Source organism: Podospora pseudocomata (genome assembly GCF_035222375.1).
Source record: "Podospora pseudocomata strain CBS 415.72m chromosome 2 map unlocalized CBS415.72m_2.2, whole genome shotgun sequence".
In the NCBI taxonomy this organism is placed as follows: Eukaryota; Fungi; Ascomycota; class Sordariomycetes; order Sordariales; family Podosporaceae; genus Podospora; species Podospora pseudocomata.
Window position 1 is genome coordinate 502905 of NW_026946366.1, and position 24435 is coordinate 527339.

General features: G+C 53.6%; 9 protein-coding genes across 9 annotated transcripts; 5 read left to right on the forward strand and 4 right to left on the reverse strand.

The window, feature by feature from the left end:
* Positions 1-86: 86 nt before the first annotated feature.
* QC762_206090 (uncharacterized protein) lies at positions 87-1767 on the reverse strand. The gene is made up of 4 exons (XM_062887506.1): positions 1336-1767; positions 884-1272; positions 584-829; positions 87-520 (listed from the first exon to the last, which is right to left on the reverse strand). The coding sequence occupies exons 1-4, from the start codon at positions 1434-1436 to the stop codon at positions 381-383; spliced, it is 876 nt and encodes a 291-aa protein (XP_062745620.1). The 5' UTR covers positions 1437-1767; the 3' UTR covers positions 87-380.
* Positions 1338-2705, forward strand: QC762_206100 (uncharacterized protein). The gene is made up of 2 exons (XM_062887507.1): positions 1338-2135; positions 2222-2705. The coding sequence occupies exons 1-2, from the start codon at positions 1890-1892 to the stop codon at positions 2669-2671; spliced, it is 696 nt and encodes a 231-aa protein (XP_062745621.1). The 5' UTR covers positions 1338-1889; the 3' UTR covers positions 2672-2705.
* A 25-nt stretch (positions 2706-2730) lies between these two features.
* On the reverse strand, positions 2731-4429 carry TPM2 (tropomyosin-2). The gene is made up of 3 exons (XM_062887508.1): positions 3712-4429; positions 3184-3488; positions 2731-3115 (listed from the first exon to the last, which is right to left on the reverse strand). Exons 1-3 carry the CDS (start codon positions 3727-3729, stop codon positions 2953-2955), a joined length of 486 nt encoding a protein of 161 aa, XP_062745622.1. The 5' UTR covers positions 3730-4429; the 3' UTR covers positions 2731-2952.
* Positions 4068-6014, forward strand: QC762_206120 (uncharacterized protein). The gene is made up of 2 exons (XM_062887509.1): positions 4068-4569; positions 4629-6014. The coding sequence occupies exons 1-2, from the start codon at positions 4128-4130 to the stop codon at positions 5702-5704; spliced, it is 1518 nt and encodes a 505-aa protein (XP_062745623.1). The 5' UTR covers positions 4068-4127; the 3' UTR covers positions 5705-6014.
* A 210-nt stretch (positions 6015-6224) lies between these two features.
* SET1 (histone methyltransferase set1) lies at positions 6225-11221 on the forward strand. Its single transcript, XM_062887510.1, has 3 exons — positions 6225-7333; positions 7424-10559; positions 10626-11221. The coding sequence occupies exons 1-3, from the start codon at positions 6788-6790 to the stop codon at positions 10727-10729; spliced, it is 3786 nt and encodes a 1261-aa protein (XP_062745624.1). The 5' UTR covers positions 6225-6787; the 3' UTR covers positions 10730-11221.
* Positions 11222-11644: 423 nt separating this feature from the next.
* On the forward strand, positions 11645-14743 carry VMA1 (H(+)-transporting V1 sector ATPase subunit A). The gene is made up of 8 exons (XM_062887511.1): positions 11645-11660; positions 11727-12276; positions 12462-12495; positions 12568-12589; positions 12662-12710; positions 12770-12854; positions 12920-14484; positions 14543-14743. The coding sequence occupies exons 2-8, from the start codon at positions 11869-11871 to the stop codon at positions 14597-14599; spliced, it is 2220 nt and encodes a 739-aa protein (XP_062745625.1). The 5' UTR covers positions 11645-11660; positions 11727-11868; the 3' UTR covers positions 14600-14743.
* An 854-nt stretch (positions 14744-15597) lies between these two features.
* QC762_206160 (uncharacterized protein) lies at positions 15598-17814 on the reverse strand (the record flags this gene model as incomplete). The annotated part of the gene is made up of 2 exons (XM_062887512.1): positions 15598-15826; positions 16034-17814. The coding sequence occupies 2 exons, from the start codon at positions 17812-17814 to the stop codon at positions 15598-15600; spliced, it is 2010 nt and encodes a 669-aa protein (XP_062745626.1).
* A 1206-nt stretch (positions 17815-19020) lies between these two features.
* On the forward strand, positions 19021-23048 carry RAD9 (radiation sensitive protein rad9). The gene is given in 5 exon segments (XM_062887513.1): positions 19021-19398; positions 19488-19557; positions 19641-19675; positions 19780-22623; positions 22636-23048. The coding sequence occupies 4 exon segments, from the start codon at positions 19285-19287 to the stop codon at positions 22600-22602; spliced, it is 3042 nt and encodes a 1013-aa protein (XP_062745627.1). The 5' UTR covers positions 19021-19284; the 3' UTR covers positions 22603-22623; positions 22636-23048.
* On the reverse strand, positions 22859-23973 carry QC762_206180 (uncharacterized protein; the record flags this gene model as incomplete). The annotated part of the gene is made up of 2 exons (XM_062887514.1): positions 22859-23532; positions 23694-23973. The coding sequence occupies 2 exons, from the start codon at positions 23971-23973 to the stop codon at positions 23096-23098; spliced, it is 717 nt and encodes a 238-aa protein (XP_062745628.1). The 3' UTR covers positions 22859-23095.
* Between the last annotated feature and the right edge of the window lie 462 nt (positions 23974-24435).

Here is a 24435-nt window from a genome sequence, read left to right on the forward strand (position 1 = left end):
AAGGTTCTGAAACACAACCTTTTCCTGGTTTTATCATTGATTACTGGGAAAGACTCGTTACTTCAAAAGTCAATGTGCAATTCCCACTCTCATTCTCGGTTGTCGCTGACACCAACCATATTCAGACAAGAACCTAGTATGAAAATGTCACAATTATGCCCTCGCCCAAGCCATTCCCAACTATCATAACTCCGTCCAGGCCAACAAAATGCAGGCCCTAAAGTAATAAACAAGACCAAAAAAGGAAAACGACGAAACATATCTATGCTACAAGCGTTACACAGTTCTTCCAATACAGCCCATCCATCCATCCATCCATCCTCCCTTCTTCATTCACAGTCATACCCATACACACACACCCGCACTTACGCCCAGTATGTTTACTGCTGCTTCTTCTGCGCAGCCGGCCCCATCTCCTTATCAAACGCCCCATACGACACCTCCAAACTAGCCAGCGCCTTCAGCCCAACCGTCAAAATAGCCAGCACAATCACCAGCGTGATCAGCGCCATAAAGATGCCTATTTTTTGTCATGTCAGCAACCCACTCCCCCCCTTTTCACTTTCCACTTGTAAAGACTTACCAGGAGTAAAAAACTGATACTTCTCAAACAACCCCCTCGTATCCCTCTCCGTCTCATTCCCCCTCCTATTCACCACCACCCCCTCAAACTCATCATCCAACCCCCTCTTCAAATCCATATGCCCCGTAGCCACCCCGTCAAACTCAGACCTATAAGGCGGCAACTCAGTCGGGTCCGAGAAAACCATAACAGTGTACCCCTCCCCCTCCTCATCAAGGGCAGACATCCTCTCCCCAAGTCTGTGATCTACACCAACCAATGTCAGCACCACCCTTCACAGTTTGCCATGAAAGAACATACCATTATCCTCCAGAATCTCCACCCTCTCCTTCTCATCCCCCCCAACAACAACAGGAGGAAGACCCCTCATCCTCACCTCCAAAAGCTGCATCGCTCCCCCCTTGACATGTTTGCAGGACTGGGCGACCAGCTCCTTCAGCTCGGCGGCGGAAATCTGCCCGATAACCTCTGCTACGCTAAAGGCGGACTTTGTGTTTTGGGCGCGGGTGGCCTTGCAGAGGTTGGGGGTGTGGAGGCAGTGTTCCGAGGTGCGAATGTCTGCCGCGTGGAGGTTGGGTTGGGAGATGAGGATGTACTTGTCTGTTGGGCAGCTGGAGAGGAGGGACTTGGTTGTGGAGAGGACTGAGGAGGATGTTTGGAGTTGGGGGTTGGAATTCGGGGTGGGGAGGCTGTAGAGGGAGAGGGGGGGTTAATATTTTGGGGGATATGGCAAGGGGGAATGGGAAACGTACTCGGCGGAGGAGAAGAGGATAAAGGGCGCGGAATCGGTAAAGGCGTTGACGCTGGTTGCTGCTGTGCAGGCCAGCAGGGTGGCTGCTTGGCTGATACGCATCGTGTTGTTGGTGTAGGTGAACAAATTGGCTTCAACTGGGAGAGAAGTGAGGTGAACTTGGCCCTTCTGTCGTTGTTTTGAATCGCGAGGGGTGTTCGATGTTGTATGGTCAGGAAGGTATTCAACACAAACGTCGCGGATGGAGGAAGCTGTCTGCGACAAGTAAGGTATGCAACTGGCTGGGATGGATGATGCAGCTCGGTCTCTCTCCCGTCGTATCCACCAAACCCAAGCCAAGACAGGCGCCACCACCAACAGGCCCCCTGCCTGCCACCCGCTGCTGCAAACCAGGCGGTGTGGGGCGGCAAGAATCCCGATAACACCAGCCCGCGCCGTTAGCGAAAAGTTACAGGGGATCAATATCGCCAAAATTACAGCTGCCGGGCCATCAACTCAACCTTCTCAACATCCCACCTCCATCCCGTCACAACCACCCCCCAATTGCCCCCCAAAATGGACGGAACCGCCGCCATGTTCGCCCAACCGGGTATGTTCATCCAGCCCCGAGTCCGCAAAACAGCCCCTCCACCCCCCAAGAAGCGCAAAGTCCAGCACGCCGTCGAAGAAGTCACATTCGACCGTACAGCCCGCGAAGAATACCTGACCGGGTTCCACAAGCGCAAGCTAGAGCGGAAGAGACACGCGCAGCAAATCGCCGAGCAAAAGGCCCGGGAAGAAAGAATTGAGACGAGGAAGCAGGTGAGGAGGAGCAGCAGACTTTTGGTTTTCATTGGAATATCTAAAACAGCCTTATTCTGACATGTGTGTGTTTACTACGATAACAGATTAGGGAAGAGCGCAAACAAGCCCTTGAAGAGCACGTCCAGACCATTCAGCAAATTCTCCGCGAAGCCGAGGCAGCCGGGACAGGTACAGCAGGCAAAGACGGGGAAGAGGACGAGGAATGGGGCGGCCTGTCTGACGACGAGGTGGTGGAGGCGCCCATTGACATGGAGGAGGAGTACATTGACGAAGACAAATACACCACCGTTACCGTCGAGGCTGTTAGTGTGGACCGAGACGGTCTGCACAAACCAAAAGCTGTCTCTTCCGACGACGACGAGGAGTCCAAAACAGAGAAGCTAGAAGACGAAGACAAACAAGCGACCAAGGGCGCGAAGCGTCCCAAAGAGCAAAAGAAAAAAAAGAAGTTTCGATATGAAACCAAGTTCGACAGACAGCTCACAGAGAGAAAGCAAAAGGCCAAAAAGAGGAAGGCAAGAGGGGTGGAATAATACAGACACGGCAGCAATAAACATCTTCAGGGGATTGCGGTACCATGACCACCATGTGCTTGGGGTAATTGTGTGTGTTTGTGTTGTAAAAAGCCGCAAAAACTAAATACTGTAGGCAGTGGGAAAACCAGTCCAAACATCCTCCTTCTGTCTCCATCAATCGACATACGGCGTTGAAAACCTCACACCCGAGAACCACAGCCCGAGCATGTTTGTGAAGAAAAGATGCCGCCGACGAGACCTGTCCCGTACCCAACAACAGCAAGCTGGATGAGCGCCGCTTAGATGTTGCCAATCTCGTTTTGGAAGTCCTCCAGCTCCTTCTGGACGGTGGCGTACTTCTTGGCCATCTCCTCGTACTTGGACTCCCACTGATCGCGCTCCTGTTCGAGAGCCTGGACTTTCCGCTCGAAGTGTCCGGCCTTGACGTCGGTCTGTCGCAACCTATGGTGAGGTAGATGAGGTTAGCATTGGTCATGACGCCGAAGAGGGGTAGACAAGAGGCGGCATACTTCTCGTTGGCCTCGCGCAAAGTCTTATCTGCTTGCTCAGCCTCTTCCTCGAGAAGTTGGAGTCTCCGAGTCAGCGTTTCGTTCTGGGTTCCGTGCTGCGCGCCTTCGCTGGCAGCGCTCTTGAGGTCCTTGACCTGAGTTTCGTATTTCTCTACCTCGGACTCTAGAACGCTGTTCTTGTGCGTAAGGGAGATGATCTCCTGCTCCTTCTGGAGGTTCTCCTGCTCGAGCGCCTTGACCTTGGCCTGGAGCTCTTCGACCTTGGCAGCAGATTCCTCAGACTCCAAACGGAGCTGGGTCATTTTCTATGAGTTCACATGGCGCATGTTAGCTTGCTGGAGCAAAACAGAGCCGTTGCAACAACATCCGTGGGCAAACCACAGCAACGACACTGGCACCGGCACCAGCAACACCGAAACACCAAATGGCGGTCTCTCGTGATGGTGGTGGGTTGTAGTAGGGGGGAACCTGATGGTGGGGCGCCAAACAAGGGTCCATCTCTCGAATGTTCCAAGACACTCAACTCACCTCCTTGATGCGATCCATGGTGGTGTTGGGTGTGTGGAAAAGGTCGGTTTGGTTGTAGAGAGGAGGACGAGTTGTTGATGTTCGAGAAAGAAGTCGCGGGTTTGCAGATGTTCAAGTTGAAAGTCGGATGTGTTGGGCAATAAAAGGAGAAGTAAGTGGGTGGATGAGAGCTGGCAAATGTTGGTGGATTAGGTAGGAAATGAAGACAAGGAAGTGCCCCTCACCTGGCTCACCCTCCACCCCCCTCCACTCCCTCCTCCTGGCCAGCGGCCGCGTTTCCATTTGCTGCCGACGGGTGGCAGTCACTTGTCTGATCACCACCCCCAGCCTAAAAGGTGGGGCTCTGTTGTCGAGCTGCACCAAGAGCATTCAGCTGCTGCGCCGTTGCTCTGCCAACCAACTTGTTCTTTTTACGGATGCCGGGGGACAGAGTGAGACGCGACCAACACGGCCAGACGCCGCGACCAACCACTGCAAATAGAAATCATTCCACCCTCCTTGTGAAACGGGACATGCCAAACGACCTCCAGACTTCGGACAACAGCAACAGCAACCACGACGCACACTCGACACTCGACAATCGCCAGCTGGGAGGCCATTCCCAGATTCAACCCGCTGCGACAATGCTGGCAGCCCACCACGACCAGGAGAATGTGTACGTGCACCAGGCCGGCGCCTCTAATAAACAGCTGGGAGCCAAAACCCCTGGCGCCCGCTATCCGAAAACCCCCCTGAAAATCCCACTCAACGACGAGAATGCCAACCACGGACTCGGAGGAGGCAAAGGAGGGCTATTGCAGACCAAGGGAAACAATGGATTGGTAAAGTCGGGCAAGCAGGCCTTGGTGACGCCAGCGGGTGAGCTTATTTTCTTGCTTTTGCCAATTGTGCATAGTTCTTCGCTGACAAACATGCAGCACCCCAAACTGGTCGAGCCCCTCTCGGGAACAAGACCACCAATGGCAAGGCTCGGGCAACTCAGAATACCCAGGGCGGGAAGGGAACTGCTCTCAAGACACCGGGACAGAGGCCGACAACTGCTCAACGACCAAAGCAGGCTGCGCCCCAAACTGGGCCAGCCAAAGTCGAAGTCCGTGCCGATGTTCAGCCTCCCATTAAGGCCGATGACGAGGTCGAGTACTGTCCACCAAAGCCCAGGGACTTGCCTTACGAATCCGATGTGCTGCCCGATGGCGTATTAACATTCCAGGGGTTGAAGCCTGAGAACCTCTTCAAGGACTACTATCGGTACTACTTCAATCGTGTGGATGGCCAGGGAAAATCGGCCTTGGAAAGGGAAATGGAAGAGCGGCAACAGCGAAAGTTTGCGCGTGGTGATGAGCAGATTCGCTTGGACATGGAGGGGTTTGACTGGAGCGTGGGGGATGCCCCAGAGAGCCGTGATGTATTTCAGAAACGGCAGGAGACCATCAAGGTGGAAGCTATCCCGGTTGTCAAGAAAGTCACTGGGTTGGGTTCAAGACCGCCGTCCACGATTGCCTCCCGTAGAGCAGCCTCGGCTCTTGCTGCACCAATCAACTCCATCCGCGGTGCGCCTGGGAAGACCGCGATATTGGCTCCTAAGCCGCAACCACGAGGCTTGCTGTTGCCCAAGAGAAAGCCAGCCGACAACATTCTCCAACCTGGTACATTCACGCGGGATACGGCATCTTCAATAATAGCCTCGCGCGATACACTCGGCTACAGCAAGGGCCGTTCTGCCTCTTCAGCAATTCATGGGAGAAAAGAGTCGGTCACCCGAATGCCAGAGGTTGCCCCAAAACCTCGCCCCTTGAGCCGCTGTCTGAGCACAGCTTCTTCTGGTTCCGATGCGACGATAACGCCTGCTCGTTTTGCCCAGTCTTCGCAAGACTGGAAGAGACCCGACTTTCTCTCGATATTTGATGTGGAGGACGATGACAGCGCCGCGAGCACAGCAGTGCCCCAAGTTGATGATGATGAGGAGGAATTCCAAATGTCCACAGACTTTTAGACAGCAACTCGATACAGGCATATTCATTGGAGTAAGGTTGGTTGTGTTCGGATATGGCGTTGGAAGCTGGTTGCACGGTTTCTAGCATCAACTGGGCTTGCTGGGTTTATGGTTGTAGGGGTATTTGTTTTCGGGTCTATGTTTGAGATTACGGATGTGGGAAAGGGTAGGGAATCAGCACTGCGGAATTTGGCGTTATCCAATTTATGTCTCTCTTACTTTGTAATTGATAAAGTCCAACAAGACATTTGCAGGAAGGCTCTTTCCAAACAAAAGCATTGCTGTACGAATAAAAATAAACATAAGATGATGTCATCGTGACTTCTCTTGGTTTAACTCTGTGATTCCTTTTCCAAGTCAACTTAACTGTGTACAACTACCCGGCTCGTTGCGTGGCAGCCACATCTCCGCGTAACGGAAAGTCGTGACCTGGAGGCAGCCTGGTCAATGACCCTGATGACCCCTTTTGTGGATTCTCAAATGGATGCCCCATCAACCCCTTTTCACCAATCTTCCAGAGCTGAAAAACTGTCACGTGCTCCTCGCCAGGCCGCCACAGCTGGAAATCAGGGCAGGACAGCTGCGCCACCACGGCCACCTCTTCCACCAGCTACTTACGCTTGGGCCATCCAGGCACGGGCATTGGCGCTGAATGCCAACCGTTTTAGGTTTAGCGAGACAATGGCTCGCGACTTCATCCTCCTGAACATTCCAATGTCTGAACTTCACTTCTGCCTTTGACAAAGAATCGTGCCGTTGAGCTCAATCACCACAGCGTCTTCTCGGTCGCCAACAGCAGCGGATTGTCGATATCCATCTCTGCCGCCGCCAGAGTTCATTTACCCGTCTTCGCCAAGCATCCAACACCGCCCATCCTTTTTTTTGCGGCGCGGTCTCCGAGATCCTCCCTCCCTTTGTCGGCAAAACTTCTGTCGCGTTGAGGGCCCCCGTGCGCGTCATTTCCGGCCACATCGCACCTCCTCCAAGTCCATCCTCATCCATGAATGGTATCCCTCCGCGCCGTCGCTTCGAGATATGATGGTTGGAGGACGGAGGGAGCGATAACAGGTATTCTCTCTCGCAATGACTCGAGCTCCTGGCGCGAGTTACGCTCAGTTCTTTCCTGCTGCCCCCCGGGTCGTTGCCAGGGACCGGACAAGGGATCGGGAAGATCGCGAAGGTCCCAAGGGAAGCACCCTCGATTCGTCGCCTTTGCCAGATGATACCACCAACGGCCACCTCACCTCGCTAGCCCCCCCGGAATCCTGTCCACCTCAGCAGGACGGGCACATCCCCCCGAGCGCCATGGCCGGCACGAGATTTTCGAGCAGCCAGCTCACCCCTCCAGCTTCCAACGACTCCCCCTCATCCCATCTCTCATCAGCTGCCCAGCAGCCGTCGACGACCGTGCGAAACACCAACGGGTATCACGGTCATGTCCCAATACAGAACGAACCGCTCCAGAATGGCACGTCGAGTGTTCTGCCCAGCGTTCCCGAACGCACCTATGCCCGAGACCCCTCACGCCCGATTCAAACCGTCGTGTGCACGTATGATCCTCTCATGGATAAGAAGCTGCCGAGCGGTGAAAGAATGAAAACAAAACCGAAATATAAGGAGTTTGGATTGGTATGTACGCCCGATACTCATATATATTGGAGAGAGGTGTGGGGGGCGTCGTCTTGCTGTGTGATATTGACTGGCTAATACCGCGCACAGGACGGTCAAGATGACGCTCCCCCCCAAGATCCCCGCCTTGCAAAGGGTGGCCGCCTCGGTTACATCAATGTCGACTTCCACCATGCGAAGGCACGCCTGCGCCAGACCCCCTACAGTCTCAAGCAGTACAAATACGACCCCAAAACGTCTTGCGGGCCCGGCCCTCCGACACAAATTGTGGTTACGGGGTTCAATCCTATCACCCCTTTCTCGACGGTCACCACCTGTTTTGCTGCATTTGGAGACATTGCTGAGAGCAGCAACAAGCTACATCCCGACAATGGTAGCTACCTTGGTTTTGCAACCTTTAGGTACAAAGATACGAAGCCGAATAGGTCGCGGCCTCAAGTCATTAGTGCCGCCGACGCAGCAAGAAATGCGGTCCGTGCCATGAATAACAAGCAGATTGCAGGGCGCCTTGTTCGAGTCGACTTCGACCCTGACGGAAAGAAGAGCTCCGAAATGCTCGTTCAGGCCATCCGAAAAGACTCAGAAAGGCACAACAGTGTCCCATCGACGGCGAGACCTATTCCTACAGGCCCACGGGCTAGTGTCCCAGGACCTCCTCCTACTGCGCCGCGAGGTCCAGCTGCCCACAGAGCACCACCACCTCCGCCTCCTATTGCCGGTCGGGGAGCGGGAGCGGGACCAGTGCCAGTGCCAGGACCGCCATCAACCAGGCCCGTGTACGTGATCGAGACTGAGAGCGTCAAGGACACGATCCGGGAAGCGCCCTACATCTTCGTCGCCCACGAGTACGTTCCAGTCCAGCCGTCAACGGTTTTGCACATGAGGAAGCGCCTTAAAGTCTACGCCATCGAGACTATTCGCGCCGATAAGAGTGGCTATTACGTGATTTTTCACAACAGCGACCGGGGTCGCCACGATGTTGAACGTTGCTACAGGGCATGCAATCGGACACCTTTCTTCAATTACCTTATGGTCATGGAACTCAACACCTACGGGTCGGAGGGCAGGGGCTCAAGGACATCTCGAGAGCCTCGAAGACACAGTCGAAGTCCTGAGCGCAGGCGAGTAGACGACCATCGATCACACCGTGACCACGACCGAGGCCGACGTGATGAGGATCGACAGAAACGGGAGGAACAAGACCGACGAAAGCGTGAAGAGGAGTCACTGCTAAAGGAAGAGAAGGACCAAAGAGCCAAGAACTTCGATCCTGTAATCGAAGCTACCAATGTGGTAATTCAACAGATGAAGGAGCAGCTCATCAGGCACATTCGAACCAAGATTGCGGCGCCAGCCTTGTTGAACTTTCTTGATCCTTCCAATCAGGTGGCCAGCCGACGGAAGCACAACATTGAAGACCCGCATTCCTCCAAGCTCTCGATCACTTTTGACGACTCCGACACCAAATCACCGGTTGGCACACCGAATTCCAGAGCGGATCCAATCGAGAGGCGAACTGGTCGACTGGACGTGTCTGCGCTTCCCCGAATTCGCAAAGCGAAAAATGCTGCTCTCAACGCCCGCAAGCATGCCTTCAACGACCCCTTTGCGCGCCACCGACCTCCCACCCAACGCTCGACGTTTCGATCTCTTCATGACCGCTTGCAAAGCGATAGCGATGATGACTCGGATGACGAGGTGGATCACAGGTATTTGAATGTTCGGAATACCGATGAACCTGAATCTCGACCTCGTAGCCGCTCGTCCACGGATGACGAGGCTACCAAGGAAGACTATGCGTCATGGGGCCCGGCTGAGGAAGATTCGATGACGGAAGCCAGCTTTGCGTTGACTGACGGGCCGGCTCTTCCCCGAAAAAGAAAGCTGGACTTGCAGATGGAAACGGCTATCAAGCGGCAGAAGAAAACGGACGAGGAGCTTTTCGGAGTCACCATCAACCGCGTCGACCCAGGTTACCCCTCGAGAGAGCTTTCGCCGGAGGATATTGTGCTCCCCGATGCCGAACCCTTGGAGGAGAGGGACACTGATAGTTCGCGGATGCCGACACCTGTTCCTCAGGGGGCCAAATCCAAAAAGAAGGCGACGAAAACCAAAAAGAAGTCCAAGAAACAGATTTTCGAGGAACGTGAAGCCCTCAAGCGTCAGCAGGAAGAGATCTTTGAGAAGGAGGCCTCTCTGGCTGCGGATGAGGTCGAGCCAACACCCGATGCTGAGCCTGAACCGGGCATCAAGGAAGCTGCTCTTGACGAGGAGCCAGATGTCCAGAAAGGAGAGAAACCTCGGAAACTGGACCTTGATGAGAAGATGTATCCGTCTGAGAAGGTTCGCGCATTTGAGCTTCCTTCGAACTTCATTCTTAACGAAACTTCGCTTCGGGCTTCGGTTCTGCCTGCACTTTCCCACGCTGATCTGCCGAATCTAGAAAGATTGAAACAGAGGCAGGGGAGTGGACATCTGGAGCAACCTCAGGTCTGGGCGTGGATGCGGGACCGTGTTCGTGAGCTAAACTCACCCGATGGTTCGAAGGATACTCCTTGCAGCATTGGCGGCTACTATGTCCCCAATACAACCGGCTGTGCCAGGACCGAAGGTGTCAAAAAGATTCTCAACTCGGAGAAGTCCAAGTACCTGCCTCACCACATCAAGGTCCAGAAGGCCCGGGAGGAGAGGCAGGCGCAAAACGGGAAGTCGGGCAAGGACTCGGTCTTGGCTGCCGCAGAAGCCGCAAAGTTGGCGGCGGAGAGCCAGGTTGCTAGAGGCACCTCGCGTGCCAATCGGGCGAACAACCGTCGTTTTGTGGCTGGTCTGCATGACCAGATAAGGGGTCTCGGCCAGGATTCGGACGCCTTCAGGTTCAACCAGCTCAAAAAACGGAAGAAGCCCGTCAAGTTTGCTCGGTCGGCCATCCACAACTGGGGACTGTACACTATGGAGAACATTCCCAAGGACGACATGATCATCGAATATGTGGGCGAGGAAGTCCGGCAGGTGATTGCAGAGCTCCGGGAGGCGAGATATCTCAAGAGCGGCATAGGTAGCAGTTATCTCTTCCGAATTGATGACAACACGGTCATCGACGCGACCAAGAAGGGCGGCATCGCGCGGTTCATCAACCACAGCTGCATGCCCAACTGCACGGCCAAGATCATCAAGGTGGAGGGCAGCAAAAGGATTGTCATTTATGCCCTCCGGGACATTGCTCAGAGTAAGTTTACATCTAATAAGCGACTAGTTTTCCATGATGTGATCATTGGCTAACCTTGTGCTCCAGACGAGGAGCTAACATACGACTACAAATTCGAGCGTGAGATAGGAGCTACAGACCGCATTCCCTGCCTATGCGGAACAGCGGCTTGCAAGGGCTTCCTCAACTAATGCCTTTAATGTCTTTTCACCCTTGCCCTTTTCTCAGGCATCTTTCTTTTTCTCAAAAAAAAATCACCATGGGTCTGGGTTTGGCCACACTTATGGCAGGCGCACGGCTATTCTTTGTCCAAGGAGGAAAAACTGGAGTCCATATACTCAGGGCGCGCGGATAGGGCTTATTTCGGGGCAGGCGAAAGCGGGCAGGCAGGCTTCTGAGCAGGTTTGCCCTCTCACTTTTGAGGCTTATTCACCAAGCATTTGACAAGCGATTTCAACTCTCACTTTATGCCCGTTTCATCATGACTTGGGTACTTGATTTTGTTTTTCTCCTCCTTTCCCTTTTCTGGAGCTTATTGATTGGGCTTACTTGTGATAAGGCGGTGCACGGATATGATAATAAAGTCAACGTTGGGAGATGAAGACGAAAAAGGAAGGGGAGCAGGCAAGCAATGGGAAATGATGCTTGCTACCGCAAAAATCCCTTTTGCTTTGATATCGTGGCATACATGTACATAATTGTAAGATTTAAGGAGTCTGGTGAGGGAGATTGTGGGGGGGGTATCTAGGCTTGGGATTCGCATTGGGTTTATGGAGTTTGCTGATTAAGGAAATTGGGATTTTGAAAGAATGGGAGGGTGGTGTTTGGTGTTCTAAGAGAGTTATAGACGGGCAGAAGCGCGTGGTGCCTCGGTATTGATTTGGTAGCGAAGTAAATGCAGCGCATCGAACTTGTTTTTGGAGATGTCGAGTATTCACATGTAAACAAAACAGTGGGAGATGCTATAGGCAGTTGTTGAAGTTGACGTCTCTCAATCTCTTGAAATACAGACGGAGTATCTACGGAAAATTTGACAGAACAGAGTTGCTGGGCCGTTCAGCTGGCAAGAGGGATCGTAGTTTCAGATCAAACATGGAAGTGGTGTTGGTTCCTTCCGCCTCGGTGAGCCTGCCCAACTGGTAATTACGCGGTTTAGTTATTGTTATTAATGACAGCGTGGAAATTAAGATAGTGTCTGGATCACTTTCCTCTTACACTAACTACATTGTAAAGGCGCTGGAAGTTGTCTGTCATTCTTGAAACTACTCTACCTATATCCCGCGACACTGGACATCATCGACTGCGAGCGGAAGGTCTCTGAGTGTCTTGGATGCAGGCGGGACTGGGATTGGGACTGCGCCCGCGGTTGAAGGCGCGGCCGTCGCTGGTTGACTTGTTGGTTAGAGCTGCTAGCACACAGCAGCAAGCGTCATCGCCTCCACCGCCGGCTGGCAACGACGCTCCCTCAGGCCCCGGGTCCCGCCAAGAGGAGCTCCTCCGACCGGGAGCTCCAACTGCAACTGCAGCGGCGCTGCTGATTCTCGACCAAGCTGCGAACCTCCCACTTCCTAGCTCGCCAGAAACACCACGCATCAACACGCCCGCATCCGTCCCGCCATCGTCGGCCTCTATTTCGAATATACCTACGCTCGTCATTACTTCTGAATCCCCTCCGCCATCTCCCCTCCCCGCGCCTACAGCAATTGTTGCTCCACCCCCGAAGCCCAGCATGGCCCCCGTAAGCTAGCCTCCCCCCGCCTCCAACTCTCTCGAGACAATGCAAGCAAGCTGTCCATGGCGTGCGTCTTTGGACATCTGCCTAACCACCACGCCGGCGCACCTTCACCACTACCACCACGAATCCGATGCACCCCCCTTTTTGTTACAATGGGCTATGGTCACTGACATGATGGTGCCTTGCAGTCCAAAGCAGATGGCCAGGATGGAGTGCACAGCGGTATGCGCCAACCCCTCATCCCAACCACCACATTGATGGTGTATCTCTAGTTGCTAACTGATGGACGTACAGGCAAAATCTACTCGGTGTCTGGGTTAGTTCGAGCCGATACATCCCCCGATAACACATACCGAAAGATCCTCGATGGCTAACATGCAGCCCCCAGCCCCGTCGTTGTCGCCGAGGACATGATTGGTGTTGCTATGTATGAGTTGGTATGGTTCTGGTTCGGTCCGATGGCATAAAAGACGCTCTGGCTAAGCTATGGAAACAGGTCAAAGTTGGTCACGATCAGCTCGTTGGTGAAGTCATTCGTATCAATGGCGACCAAGCGACCATCCAGGTGTACGAGGAAACAGGTACGATGCGGCTCTTCACCCTGCCCGGCGCAAGCTTGCCGAAGCTAACCTCGAGTGTCTCACAGCCGGTGTCATGGTTGGCGACCCCGTGCTCCGAACCGGCAAGCCCCTCTCCGTCGAACTCGGTCCCGGTCTCTTGAACAATATCTACGATGGTATCCAGCGCCCACTTGAAAAGATCTCGCAGGTCTCCCAGAGCATTTATATCCCCAGAGGCATTGCCGCTCCTGCCCTCGACCGCGGAAAGAAGTGGGAGTTTACCCCAACCAAGAAGGTCGGCGACCACATCGCCGGTGGTGACGTATGGGGTACCGTTTACGAAAACTCGTTCATTACCGTCCACAAAATTCTCTTGCCTCCCAGGGCTCGCGGTACCATCACGAGGATCGCCGAGAAGGGCAGCTACACAGTCGAGGAGAAGATCCTGGAGGTCGAGTTCGACGGCAAGAAGACTGAGTACCCCATGATGCAGACCTGGCCAGTACGTGTGCCGCGCCCAACCACGGAGAAGCACTCTGCCAATCAGCCCTTCCTGGTCGGTCAGCGTGTGCTCGACGCTCTGTTCCCTTCGGTCCAGGGTGGTACCGTCGCCATTCCCGGTGCTTTCGGCTGTGGCAAGACTGTCATTTCCCAGTCCGTCTCCAAGTTCTCCAACAGCGATGTCATTGTGTACGTCGGCTGTGGTGAGCGTGGTAACGAGATGGCCGAAGTCTTGAAGGATTTCCCATCGCTAAAGATTGAGGTCGATGGCCGCATGGAGCCTATCATGAAGCGCACAACTCTTATTGCCAACACGTCCAACATGCCCGTCGCTGCCCGTGAAGCGTCCATCTACACCGGCATCACAGTGGCCGAGTACTTCAGAGATCAGGGCATGGACGTCGCCATGATGGCTGACTCGTCTTCCCGCTGGGCTGAGGCTCTGAGAGAAATTTCCGGCCGTCTCGGTGAAATGCCCGCTGATCAAGGTTTCCCCGCCTACCTCTCTGCCAAGTTGGCCTCGTTCTACGAACGTGCCGGAAAGGTCCAGGCGCTGGGCAGTCCCGACCGCGATGGCAGTGTCAGCATTGTCGGTGCCGTGTCACCACCCGGTGGTGATTTCTCCGATCCTGTTACATCTGCCACGCTCGGTATCGTGCAGGTCTTCTGGGGTTTGGACAAGAAGCTTGCGCAGCGCAAGCATTTCCCTTCGATCAACACCTCGCTCAGTTACAGCAAGTACACCATGACGCTCGACAAGTGGTACGAGAAGGAGTACCCCGACTTCCCTCGCCTGCGCGACCGTATCAAGCAGCTTCTTTCCGACAGTGAAGAGCTCGACCAGGTCGTCCAGCTGGTCGGCAAGTCTGCGCTGTCTGACCCTGACAAGATCACCTTGGATATGGCTACCCTCATCAAGGAGGATTTCCTCCAGCAGAACGGTTACTCCAAGTATGACCAGTTCTGCCCCATCTGGAAGACGGAGTGGATGATGAAGCTCATGATGGGATTCCACGATGAGGCGCAAAAGGCGATCGCCTCTGGCCAGAGCTGGGCCAAGGTGCGCGATGCCACCCAGGACCTCCAGGGCGAGCTGCGCAGACTCAAGTTTGAGATTCCAGATGAGGGACAGGAGAAGATTTGCAAGAAGGTTAGTCCCTTTACTATCATCCCCTGGAAGAGAGAATCATGAACTGACAATGAAATAGTACGAGGCGATACAACAAGCCATGCTTGACAAGTTTGCTTCCGTGATTGACGAGTAAAAAAAATGATGTATTGTTGACAGCAAGGGGCGTCACGGTTGTTGACATATTCTAAGCGAACTCATTCTGGGTTCTTTTTGCAAAGCGCGGTCATCGTGACAGGTTGTTGCTGTTTGTAGGTACTACAATTGCGTTTGACATGTGATGATTGTTGAAGGGTGGGGGAAAGGGGATGGGTGGTGGATTATTACCCTGGCTTTCATAGATTTCTCTGTTCTGTCAGTCTCTGTTCCTCTGTCCCTCTTTCTGACATACACATTCTTGGGGGTTCAATGGGGTAGATAGTGTATTGATTGGTTCTGCAAAACACTTGATGCTTCGGTAATTCGGATCATGATGTTGTCAAGAGAAAGTCACATGGCACCTCGGCATAACATGTGAAGATTATTGATGAAGCAGAATAGTATGAGACTTTTTTGTATTTCAACCGTCATTATATACCATACATCATATCCAGTTGGGATGGGTCGTTATCGTTATAAACAAGCAACAAAAACATCAACAGCAGCAAGTGACTCTTTCTCACCCTCTCTCTCCTTGTCAAACCAGATAACAACCCGCCTGCCTGCCTAGCCATAGCCGTCCAGATAGAACCCCATACCAACCATCCATATAAGCCTTTCCCAACCAAATATTTCCAACAAACTTTGAGAAGCCAAACCAGCCAGCCAGCTAATAACCATCCGAACCAGAATCAAACCATGACTCAAATATATCTCCTCGATCAATGCGCCGCCAAAGAAGCGAAAACGTATAATATCCCAGCCCTCTCGCCACCTTTTTTTTTCTCCACATCTCTGTTTGAAAGTATTCCAACACGTTCTCTTTTCCAACACGATTTCCAACAAACCATTCAACTCCAAAACAGACACTGGGGTATCCCCCTCTTCCAACTCTTCTGATCCCTCCTCTTCTTTCTCAAATAGCTCCACAAGTCAACTCATCCCCCATCACCCCTGGGAAACGAGAAGGCAGCCAATAGAAGAGGGATGAACCCTCTAAATCCCCTTCTCCTTTCCCCCCTGCTGCCGCTGCTGCTCGGGCGGGCTCAAACTCCGTTCCCATTCCTTCATAAACTCACTCCCCATCTTCTTGATATTGGACGGAGTGAGCTTGTTGAGTACAGGCGGGAGCAACTCCTCCAATTTCCCGGTGCCGTTGGGGGATGAGCCGTTCCTCTTGTTGTTGCCGCCGCTGTTCAGTCTCGATTTCGAGCTTTTGGTTTTCCTGCACACAAGATATCATCAGAACCTCTTCTTTTAAACGAAAAAAGAAAAAAGAAAAAGACATTAAGGTGTATATTTTGCCCGCTGGCTGGGCTGGGTATCTCTTCAAACAAAGGAAAAGAAAAAGAAAAAACCGTTGTTGAATAAATAGAAAACCCGGGTATCACATCAAACAAAAAAACGAAAAAAATGGGACTCATACAATGGCGTCTCTTCCTCTTCCTCTTCCTCTTCCTCCTCACCTCCCCTCTTCGGCGAGGTCGGATCACTAGGCATAATATCCCCATTCACCGTCGTCCCGCTCCACCGCGGACTCGACACACCACCACCCGTCGGCGGGCTGCTATTCCAATTCGACCAGTCATTATCATCCACCGAGTCGGCCGTCAGCGGCGTCCACGAGAACCTCTTTGTTGGTTTTGCCGCTTCCGTCTTTGATCTCCTGAGGGGGAGTGGTGGTGGTTTAAACTCCTCTTCCTGGGCAGTAGTAGGGATAGGGTCCATTGTCGCCAAATCATCAAACGCCGACGAAACCTTTGGTCGAGGATTGGGTGCGGGCCGGATGGTGTCTTGCTGGTCGCTGCTGTCAAAAAGGAGCATCCTCTCCACTTTCGTCTGGCGCATGTTGCCCGTGTTGTCGCGGAGGTAGACGCCCTGTCCGGTGATGGGTTCGTCGCCCACCGTCGCTTGGCGGATGTCTTCCATGAAGGTCCAGATACCTGATTTGAGGTCCTGGGCAATCTGCTTAACGCTTGTAGGCTGGGGTGTAGTCCTCGGTGCCCAGGAGGCGCGTTTGGCGAGGTAGCTCGGAGTAACAGGAGCATAGTTATGAACACCATGTGGATCGTAGTCCAGTTTCAGATGGTTCGGCCCGTCTTCATGTATGGAGAAGCCCTCGCCCGGTTTTGTCGGTGATAGCAGCGAGAGTTTCCTCGCGTGACTACCAGTGAATACCCGTCGCCGGCTCTTTTCCGGTGTAGGTTGCTGTTGTTGGTGCTGCTGCCCCAGCAACGTCTTCCTCCTGTCCAGCTCAATGCTCCTCCGGATGGCAACCTCGTCGTGACAATCCGCCGGCGAGTTTAACGATCGCAACGCTTCGTGGTTTCGCCTGTTAGCTGGTCTCTTCTTGTATCCCTCGTGTAGGGTAAACTCCTCTTTTAACCTCGCCAGCTCGGCCTCGGCACGGTCCAGCTCTTCCCTCAGCTCCATTACTCGCCTCTCCTGCGCTGCTATCGCGGTGATGAAGTCGATTCCCTCCACCGGGGACATGATGGAGGAGGGGGTGTCTAATGGTGTTGGGGGAAAGGTCGCTGCGGTGGTGGATGCTGGGACGGGTCGGGAGGGGAAGGCACTTGGTGGTGCGATGGGTAGGGTCAGGGATAATCTGTTGGTGGTTCTGGAGGCTGAGGAGGTGGATCGTGAGGAGCGACCCCCGCTGAACCCACCAAAGGGGGAACTGGGCGAGCTGAGAAGATCATCGGGGATTGTTCGAGGTCGTGTGTCGTCTTGACTGCTTCCTCGGCTTCCAATTCCTCGATTGGCGACGTGCCGCCGTAGATTGTTTGGTGTTCCTTGTCCTGCCATTGTATCGTCCAGGCTTCTTCTAGGTGAAATCATCTGATCCATGTAGTAAGGGTGCTGTTGGTTCTTTGGCGTGACGGGTGTTCTTGGGCGGGGTGGTTCGGTGTTCTGTGCTGCTGCTGGTGGTGGTGGTGGTGGTGGTTGTTTGTTTTCAATGATAAGGGAGTCGGGGGCGATAAACGAGTGTTGTTGTGACGGCTTGCGCAAGGAGGAGAATTCAGGATCAAAGGCCGACCAAGCAGCTCTGCGGCGTCGAAGAAGGCGGTGGCGGGGAGCGGTGTAGCGAGTCGTTCTTCTGGCGACGACGACGGCCTTGTGAGCGTTCAGCAGGCGGCTGTCGCGTTGGTATAAAAGAGTGTAGGCGCAAGCCGAAACGAAGCAAGTTCGGAGGATGGGGATGGAGGTCATGGAAAAAAAAGAAGAGAGCAGCGCTTTCAGAAGGGGACGACAGTGGGTGGAAACCTCATCTCGCCCGATTCATGCGACCCTTTTTTCTTATTGGTGAGCAGACCTTGACCGCCAACCAATGCTGGGGGGTCTCGTCCGGGGGTTGTATGGGTTCGTCGGTGCGACTGCACAGCCTGGTCCTAGCAGCTGCAACTGACAGGGCCCCGCTCCAGATCGTTTGTTCTGAAGCTCTCGAGAATAATGTATTCGAACGTTCGGTTGGAACACGGGGGCGGGTATGTGTGGTGTTGCGGTCTCTCTGTATTGAACTCGGACAAGATATGGACGAGATATACCCGCCGGACGGATAGCAGCCGTGGTGGCACAAACTGTTGGGGTAGCCTGGCGGCTGCGATCGAATCCTCCCCCCCGTCGGACTTGATCGCTCACCTAAGCACTGGAGACTGTGGTCTGGCTCGTGGGGCCGACAGGGAATAAAAAGGTAAGGTTGACCGTTGGCCAGTGGAGGTGTTGCAAGTCGCAGCAAGTCGCAGGGAGATTCCAGGAGGTCGGAGAGGGGCTTCGATTATTTTAAGGATTCTCAAAATTCATTTCGATTACCTGCATGCCGTGTTGCTCCGCAGTCTCTTCCAGTGCCACAACCGCACGCGAGGATCTGGACGATGACTGGATGGACCGATGGCGAAGACGAGGGACTTGTTGGCCAAGATGGACGAGGTGGTGTGAGTGGGAATTCGGGGAATCGAATACAAGACATTCCGCGGCAACCAGACAGCCTCACACCCTACCCAGCACTACACACATCACGGGAAAGGAGCATGAGATCCCAATAACCTTAACGAGATAAACAAAACATTCGAATGATTCGAGAAGCAGAAACGCATGAATGAGGCGCCCGGGGTATCACCTATGGCCCGGATATTAAACGGGGATTCTATACCCAGCAATTGTTTGATATAAACTGGGATGAAAACCTCACCAGCAATGCTTGGAAACCGTTGCATCGTATACAAAATAGAAATCACAAGCCTTCTCGAACAAGGCCGCAAACTCGGTTTCCAGGCGCTGCCAACTGGCTGCAAATCTCAATTTCCCCTGCATTGGAAAGTGGGACGCCCCGGATTTTGGGATCTGGAATTCTTGGAGGCAATGATGCACAGACCACTTGACAAAGAATCTCTGATTGTACTCACGTGATCCCGCGTCCTCGACGCGCTTGCGCTTCTTAGAACGGTACAGCTTGGGCAAAGGGATGCAACCGTTGTTTTCTAATCAAAGCCATGGCAACGTCCCGGCGACGAGCAGCTGACGATTTCTTTTGCCATTGAGAGAAATCGTGGGCGAATTCATTTCTGGTTCTTTTTAATCAATTCACTAGGATCCAGAACCTGCGGATTTCCAGCAAGCCTTTCTCTTACTATCCGCCAGTTCGCCGCCGGGTATTGGTTGGGTTTAGGTGTGGCCAACGACATGCCATCCAAGACACTGCGAGGAGCCGAGAAAAAGGCGCTGGAAGGGGAAAATGAGTCTCAGGACACTCTGGAGGTTTTTAACCGCTTGGTGCAAGGCTACGGTGTTGGCATTGTAAGTTCTTGGTGGCGCTAATAGGGGACCCCTCACCTTCTCTAGGCTTCCAGCATCTCAGGATTGGCTAACATCGAGACACTGTGTAGGCAAGCAGCTCACCTCCACCACCAGACCTCAGCACCACGCTGCCTCCAAGCAAGCCTGGTGTTCAGAAAGGTGCGTCAGTGCTTTGCTCTTTTTTTTTTTTTGGTAATTTTCTGTGACGAATCCTGAGGACTGACGGATACACATGCACTTAGACGTTGGCCGCTTCAAAAAGCCACCATCCTTCAACGTGAGTATTTTTCGCACGGTTCCAAGGCTGTTGAATTTCCCCGCAAAGCAAACGTTCAACGCCCCTGTTTGTCCGTTCCTGGATTGCACTGACCAGCTTCACAGACGCGGGGGACGACGCGTGCAGGCAACAACAACTCACAATCTCGTCGTCAACATCGTTCCGGTGTGGAAAGGGCACCATCACAGGGGTCACAAACCCGCCAGACTCCTGGCAGCGATGGCCTAGACACTCAGATAACAGACATCCCTGCCCCAAACCAGATCAACGTTGCGCGCCGAGACAAGATGGACTCGCAAAAGTCGACACAGTCCAACAATGGTCGAAGCTATGACCAGTACTGTCGTTCGCCATCTCCCAGCATGAGCACTCGGACTCGAGAACAAGCGATTGTGGAGGAAGAGAATGCAGGGGCGGTGCAGTTTGATCTTGATAAAATTCCCCAGGAAACGCCCTATCATGGTTCCAATCTGCCACACGACTCGGGCTTCGTTGACTATGGTACAAGTCGTCTTCCCAAACATGCATCTCACCAGTCCATCTTATCGTCGCCTCGCCCGCCAGAGACACCGGCTGCTCCACATAACCCGTTTCGACAAGGACTCTCTCAGCTACTTCCCCCGTCCCAAATGTTTCAGTCGACCCAGTTTTCATCGGCCGTCAAGGTGGCCAGCCCAACTTCCTCACGACCATCGCCGGCAGAGTTCCCTCACCCAGGATCACTTACCGGCCCAGCTCTGTCATCCCCACTCAAGGATCGAGGTCTTCGGTCGTCTTCTGTCCCGAACCCGCCATCAAGCCCACAGATTCTTCCAGGGAGAAAGTCATCCAACCTGGAAAATCGACCCAGCAGTCCCATTCCTAGCGCCTCGAATGGAAACAAAGCTGCTATTGAAGCGCCGCAATCTGAGTTGCTCCCAAGGCGAAGAGCAGCCCCGGAGCCAATGGCCGCTTATGAGCCTATTCGCAAGTCCCAAGAAAGACGTGGCTCCTCGGAAGTGCGGTCAGACCCTCCTGTATTCGAAAAGGACGATGATGATGACGAGGAGCTACTTCGACGTCGAAGGGCACAGAGCAAAAAGAATGCTGCGCTCAAGTCACTAACCGCCATCAGTGTACCGCGTTCAGCGAAGACGAAGATGGCAGAAGTCGAAGTGCCATTGACGAGCAGTGAGAAACAAACGACAAAGGCGGAGGCATATCTTGCCCAGTGCCACGGCACCGAGGCTCAAGATTCTTCACCGGATGAAGAGACCATCAAGGACTCCCAAGCTAAGAACTTGCCATCTGGACCGAAACAGCCCGCTATTGTTGACGACGATGCAACCCAGTCTGACAACGGGGATATGGAAGGGCCAGTGGTAGATTTGACGCCAGTAGCAGAGCCCGAACTTCCAGCAGTGCGTTCAAGGCGGTCAGCTCGTTCAGGCCATCCTGCTGAGCCCCCAGGTCTAGCTCCAGCTACATCCATAATTCCGGAAACGAGTCCTACACGAGTTAGAATGGAAGCCGGTGTGGTAGAGGAGCCAACCCATCAGCCGGCTGCCCCAGAACTGGAGCCGGCCTTGCCTCACTCGACCCCCCCGGCGCCCAATACAAGATCCAGAAGGGCAATTCCTGACCCTCATCACCCTTCAAGCTCAGACCTCACCTCCATCGCCTCAACCCCCAGTATCTACACAGACTCTACTAGAGCATCTGTGTCTGAGCGCTCGCCTCTCGAGGCTTCAATGGCTGGCAACTTCTCAGCGGTTTCTACGAGACTGAACCGGAGACAAGCCCGTGAGAGAGTTGCAAAGCCGAAAGGCTCAAGAGAGAGTCTGAGGCAATCTGTGAGGTTGCAGAGCAGGAGGGGCTCAGGTTCAACAGACGAGCTCGCTCTGCCCCTGCCGACAACGCCGGCTTTTGAGGATAGCTTGGGCGTCTCCCGTCTCAATATTGCTTCGGCATCTCGGTCTACTTTTCGAGCTGCCTGCGCGAGCATCAAATCGCCCTTCGGCCAGCCTACTTCGGGATTGTTCAGCAATATGGCTTTTGCCATTTCTTTTCAATCGAAGAAGCCAGGTGAAACCAATGATCAGTACAAGAAGCGCATGGACGATTCAACCACCCTTCAGAAGCGTATTGCGCAAGCTGGGGGCAGGATGCTTCCAAATGGATTCGATGAGCTCTTTGAGGTTTCACCCGGGAGATCACTCACGTCAACCCCGGTCACTAGTCCTGGGAAGGGCCAGACGTCGGCTGAGATCCAACTCACTCCTGCTGGGTATGCCACCGGATTTACGGCGTTGATTGCTGATGGGCACTCTCGCAAGGTGAAGTACATGCAGGCTTTGGCGTTGGGGCTGCCGTGTATTGCTCCGCGTTGGGTGACGATGTGTCTAGACAGGGGGGAGCTGGTGGACTGGTCGCCTTTTCTCTTGTGCGCTGGACAGTCGGCTTTTTTGGATAATGCCATCAGGTCGAGGAGTTTGGCTCCTTATGACGCCGCGACGGCTAGGTTGGCGGATGTGGTTGCCCAGCGCCCGAAACTGCTGCAGGGGAGCAGGATGCTGGCCGTGGTGAAGAAGTCGGTCCAGTCGAAGAAGATGCCGTATGTGTTTCTGGCGCAGGTGCTGGGGGTTTCGTTGACGAGGGTGTATACTGTTGACGAGGCCAGGGTGGCGGTGAAGGCTGCGGAGGAGGCGGGGCAGGTGTTTGACTGGGTTTATGTTGATGGGAAGTCGGTCGAGCAGGCGTTGTTTTCTGCTCCTTGTTCGACGGGGCAGAAGAAGAAGAGGAAGAGGGGGTCGATGGCGGCGCCGGAGGTGGTGACGGGGGATGGTGGTGAGCCGCCGTTGAAGAGGATTAGGACGTTGGATGATGAGTTGGTGATTCAGAGTTTGATTTTGGGGAGGTTGATTGAGGAGGGGGAAATGGAACAGTGAGTATGTGTGTGGGGGGGAGGGGGGAGGGGGGAGGGAGGATACCCAGTTTACTTTTGGTTTTTTATTTGGTTTTTATCTGTCATGTATGATTAGCGGGCATGGCGATGGGAGTTGGGGGGATGTGAGATATCACGCCTATAGTTTTGTAGGAACGGGATGATGGGTATAGGACAAGAGAATTTATCAGATGGGGATTAGACGGAGAATGGAAGGGGGAGAGATGGATTTTATACAGGATAATGTGAGGATACAGCGTATAGTTTATAGCAGATCACTGCGTTTTGAACAGGGAGTTAGTCAAGAGGGAAAAATGAACGTCGTGAATTCATATTACAAAACTTTCACCCTACACTTTCCTTGCGATACAAATCCCAACCTATTGACAAAGGAAATAACTCCCCCTCCACCGAAAAGTAAGTTAACGAACGTCTCTAGTTAGTCCAACCTGTCTCTCACTTTTTTGCTGCTATCCAGTCCTTTTTTTTTTTTTCAATCAGTTACACGGAGCATCACACCTCCCGATATGATCCTTGTCAGGATTCAGACAAGTCCCTCCGCAACTGCAGAGCAGCTCGATCTTGTTGCCCGGGGTGTCGGTCAGGCTGCAGGAGCTGCCGCCGCCTGCGCCGGCGATGGGGGCTTGTCTCTTTTTGTTGTTGAAGCCGCGGGGGTGGAGCTTGTTGTTGTTGCTACCAAAACCGGAAAAGAGTGATCTGAGAAAAGAGTAATGGGAGGAGGAGCCGTCGTCGGAGTTAGCGTAGGGGTTGGAGTTGGGGGAGATGTTGGAGGTGAGGGACAAGGTGGTGGTGGAGTTGTCGGGGGGGACGCAGACGTAGAGGGCTTGGATGGGGTCGGTTTTGGTCTTGCCGTCGAGGCAGTTTTCTTTGGAGGCGGAGCAGTAGGATTTTACTATGTCTGCTTCGGCGAAGCCTGGGAGATGGGGTGTTAGTGAGGGGGCAGGGACAGAGGGTGGAAAGTGGGCGGGGTGGATGAAGGAGTGAGAATGTTTAAAGAAGTCGAGGGGGAAATCATGCGTCTTTGTTTTCCCTGACTGGGTTGACCTAGGTTTTGAGAGAAGGAAAGAGACCTACCTTGATGATCCCTCAAGATATACCCACAATACGTAAACCCTTTCCCACAAACCGCCCCCTGACCAGTGGCGGCACCGCTACCGCCGGAGGCCGCAGGAGCAGATGTAGGTGCCGAAGTAGAAGACCACACCGTTCCTGTCGCCGCCGGAGGCACGGGGATGCTCGACCACGGCACCGTAACAGACGTCGTCGAAGTCGGCGAGGGCAAAGGAAGAGGAGTGTTATCCTGTGCCCGAGACAAAGAAGCGAACAGTAAGACGAGTGACAACATCTTGGTCATGGTGGCTGGCCTTGTTGAATGGGGTGATGACGGTAAAGATGAAAGAGACAGTGGGGGTGGTTCATGGACAGGCAGTATAAAAAAGAACCGAAAAGAAAAATCGACAAGTCCTCGCGTGGTTTGAGGTGTTTATACTGGGTTTGTAACTCTTGATCAACTTGTCACCCGTAATCGATCTTGAAAAAGGTCGATGGCCTCTTCGATCTTGTATCATCGTGCAGGCGTGTCTCCCCTCAACAGTCCAACACCGGCAAGCATATTTGCAAGTTGACCTTAACCCAACACTTCGCCACCATCAACCAACCCCCCTTTCCCCCAGCACATCTACTCGAATCCTCCGCATTGGGAGAGATGTAAAGTGTTATTACGTAGTATCCTGTCGCAGTATACCCTTGGCGTGCTCCTCCCTACGCAAGCAACCCCCCTCTCAACCACTGTGATAGCGTGATAGCAACATCCCCC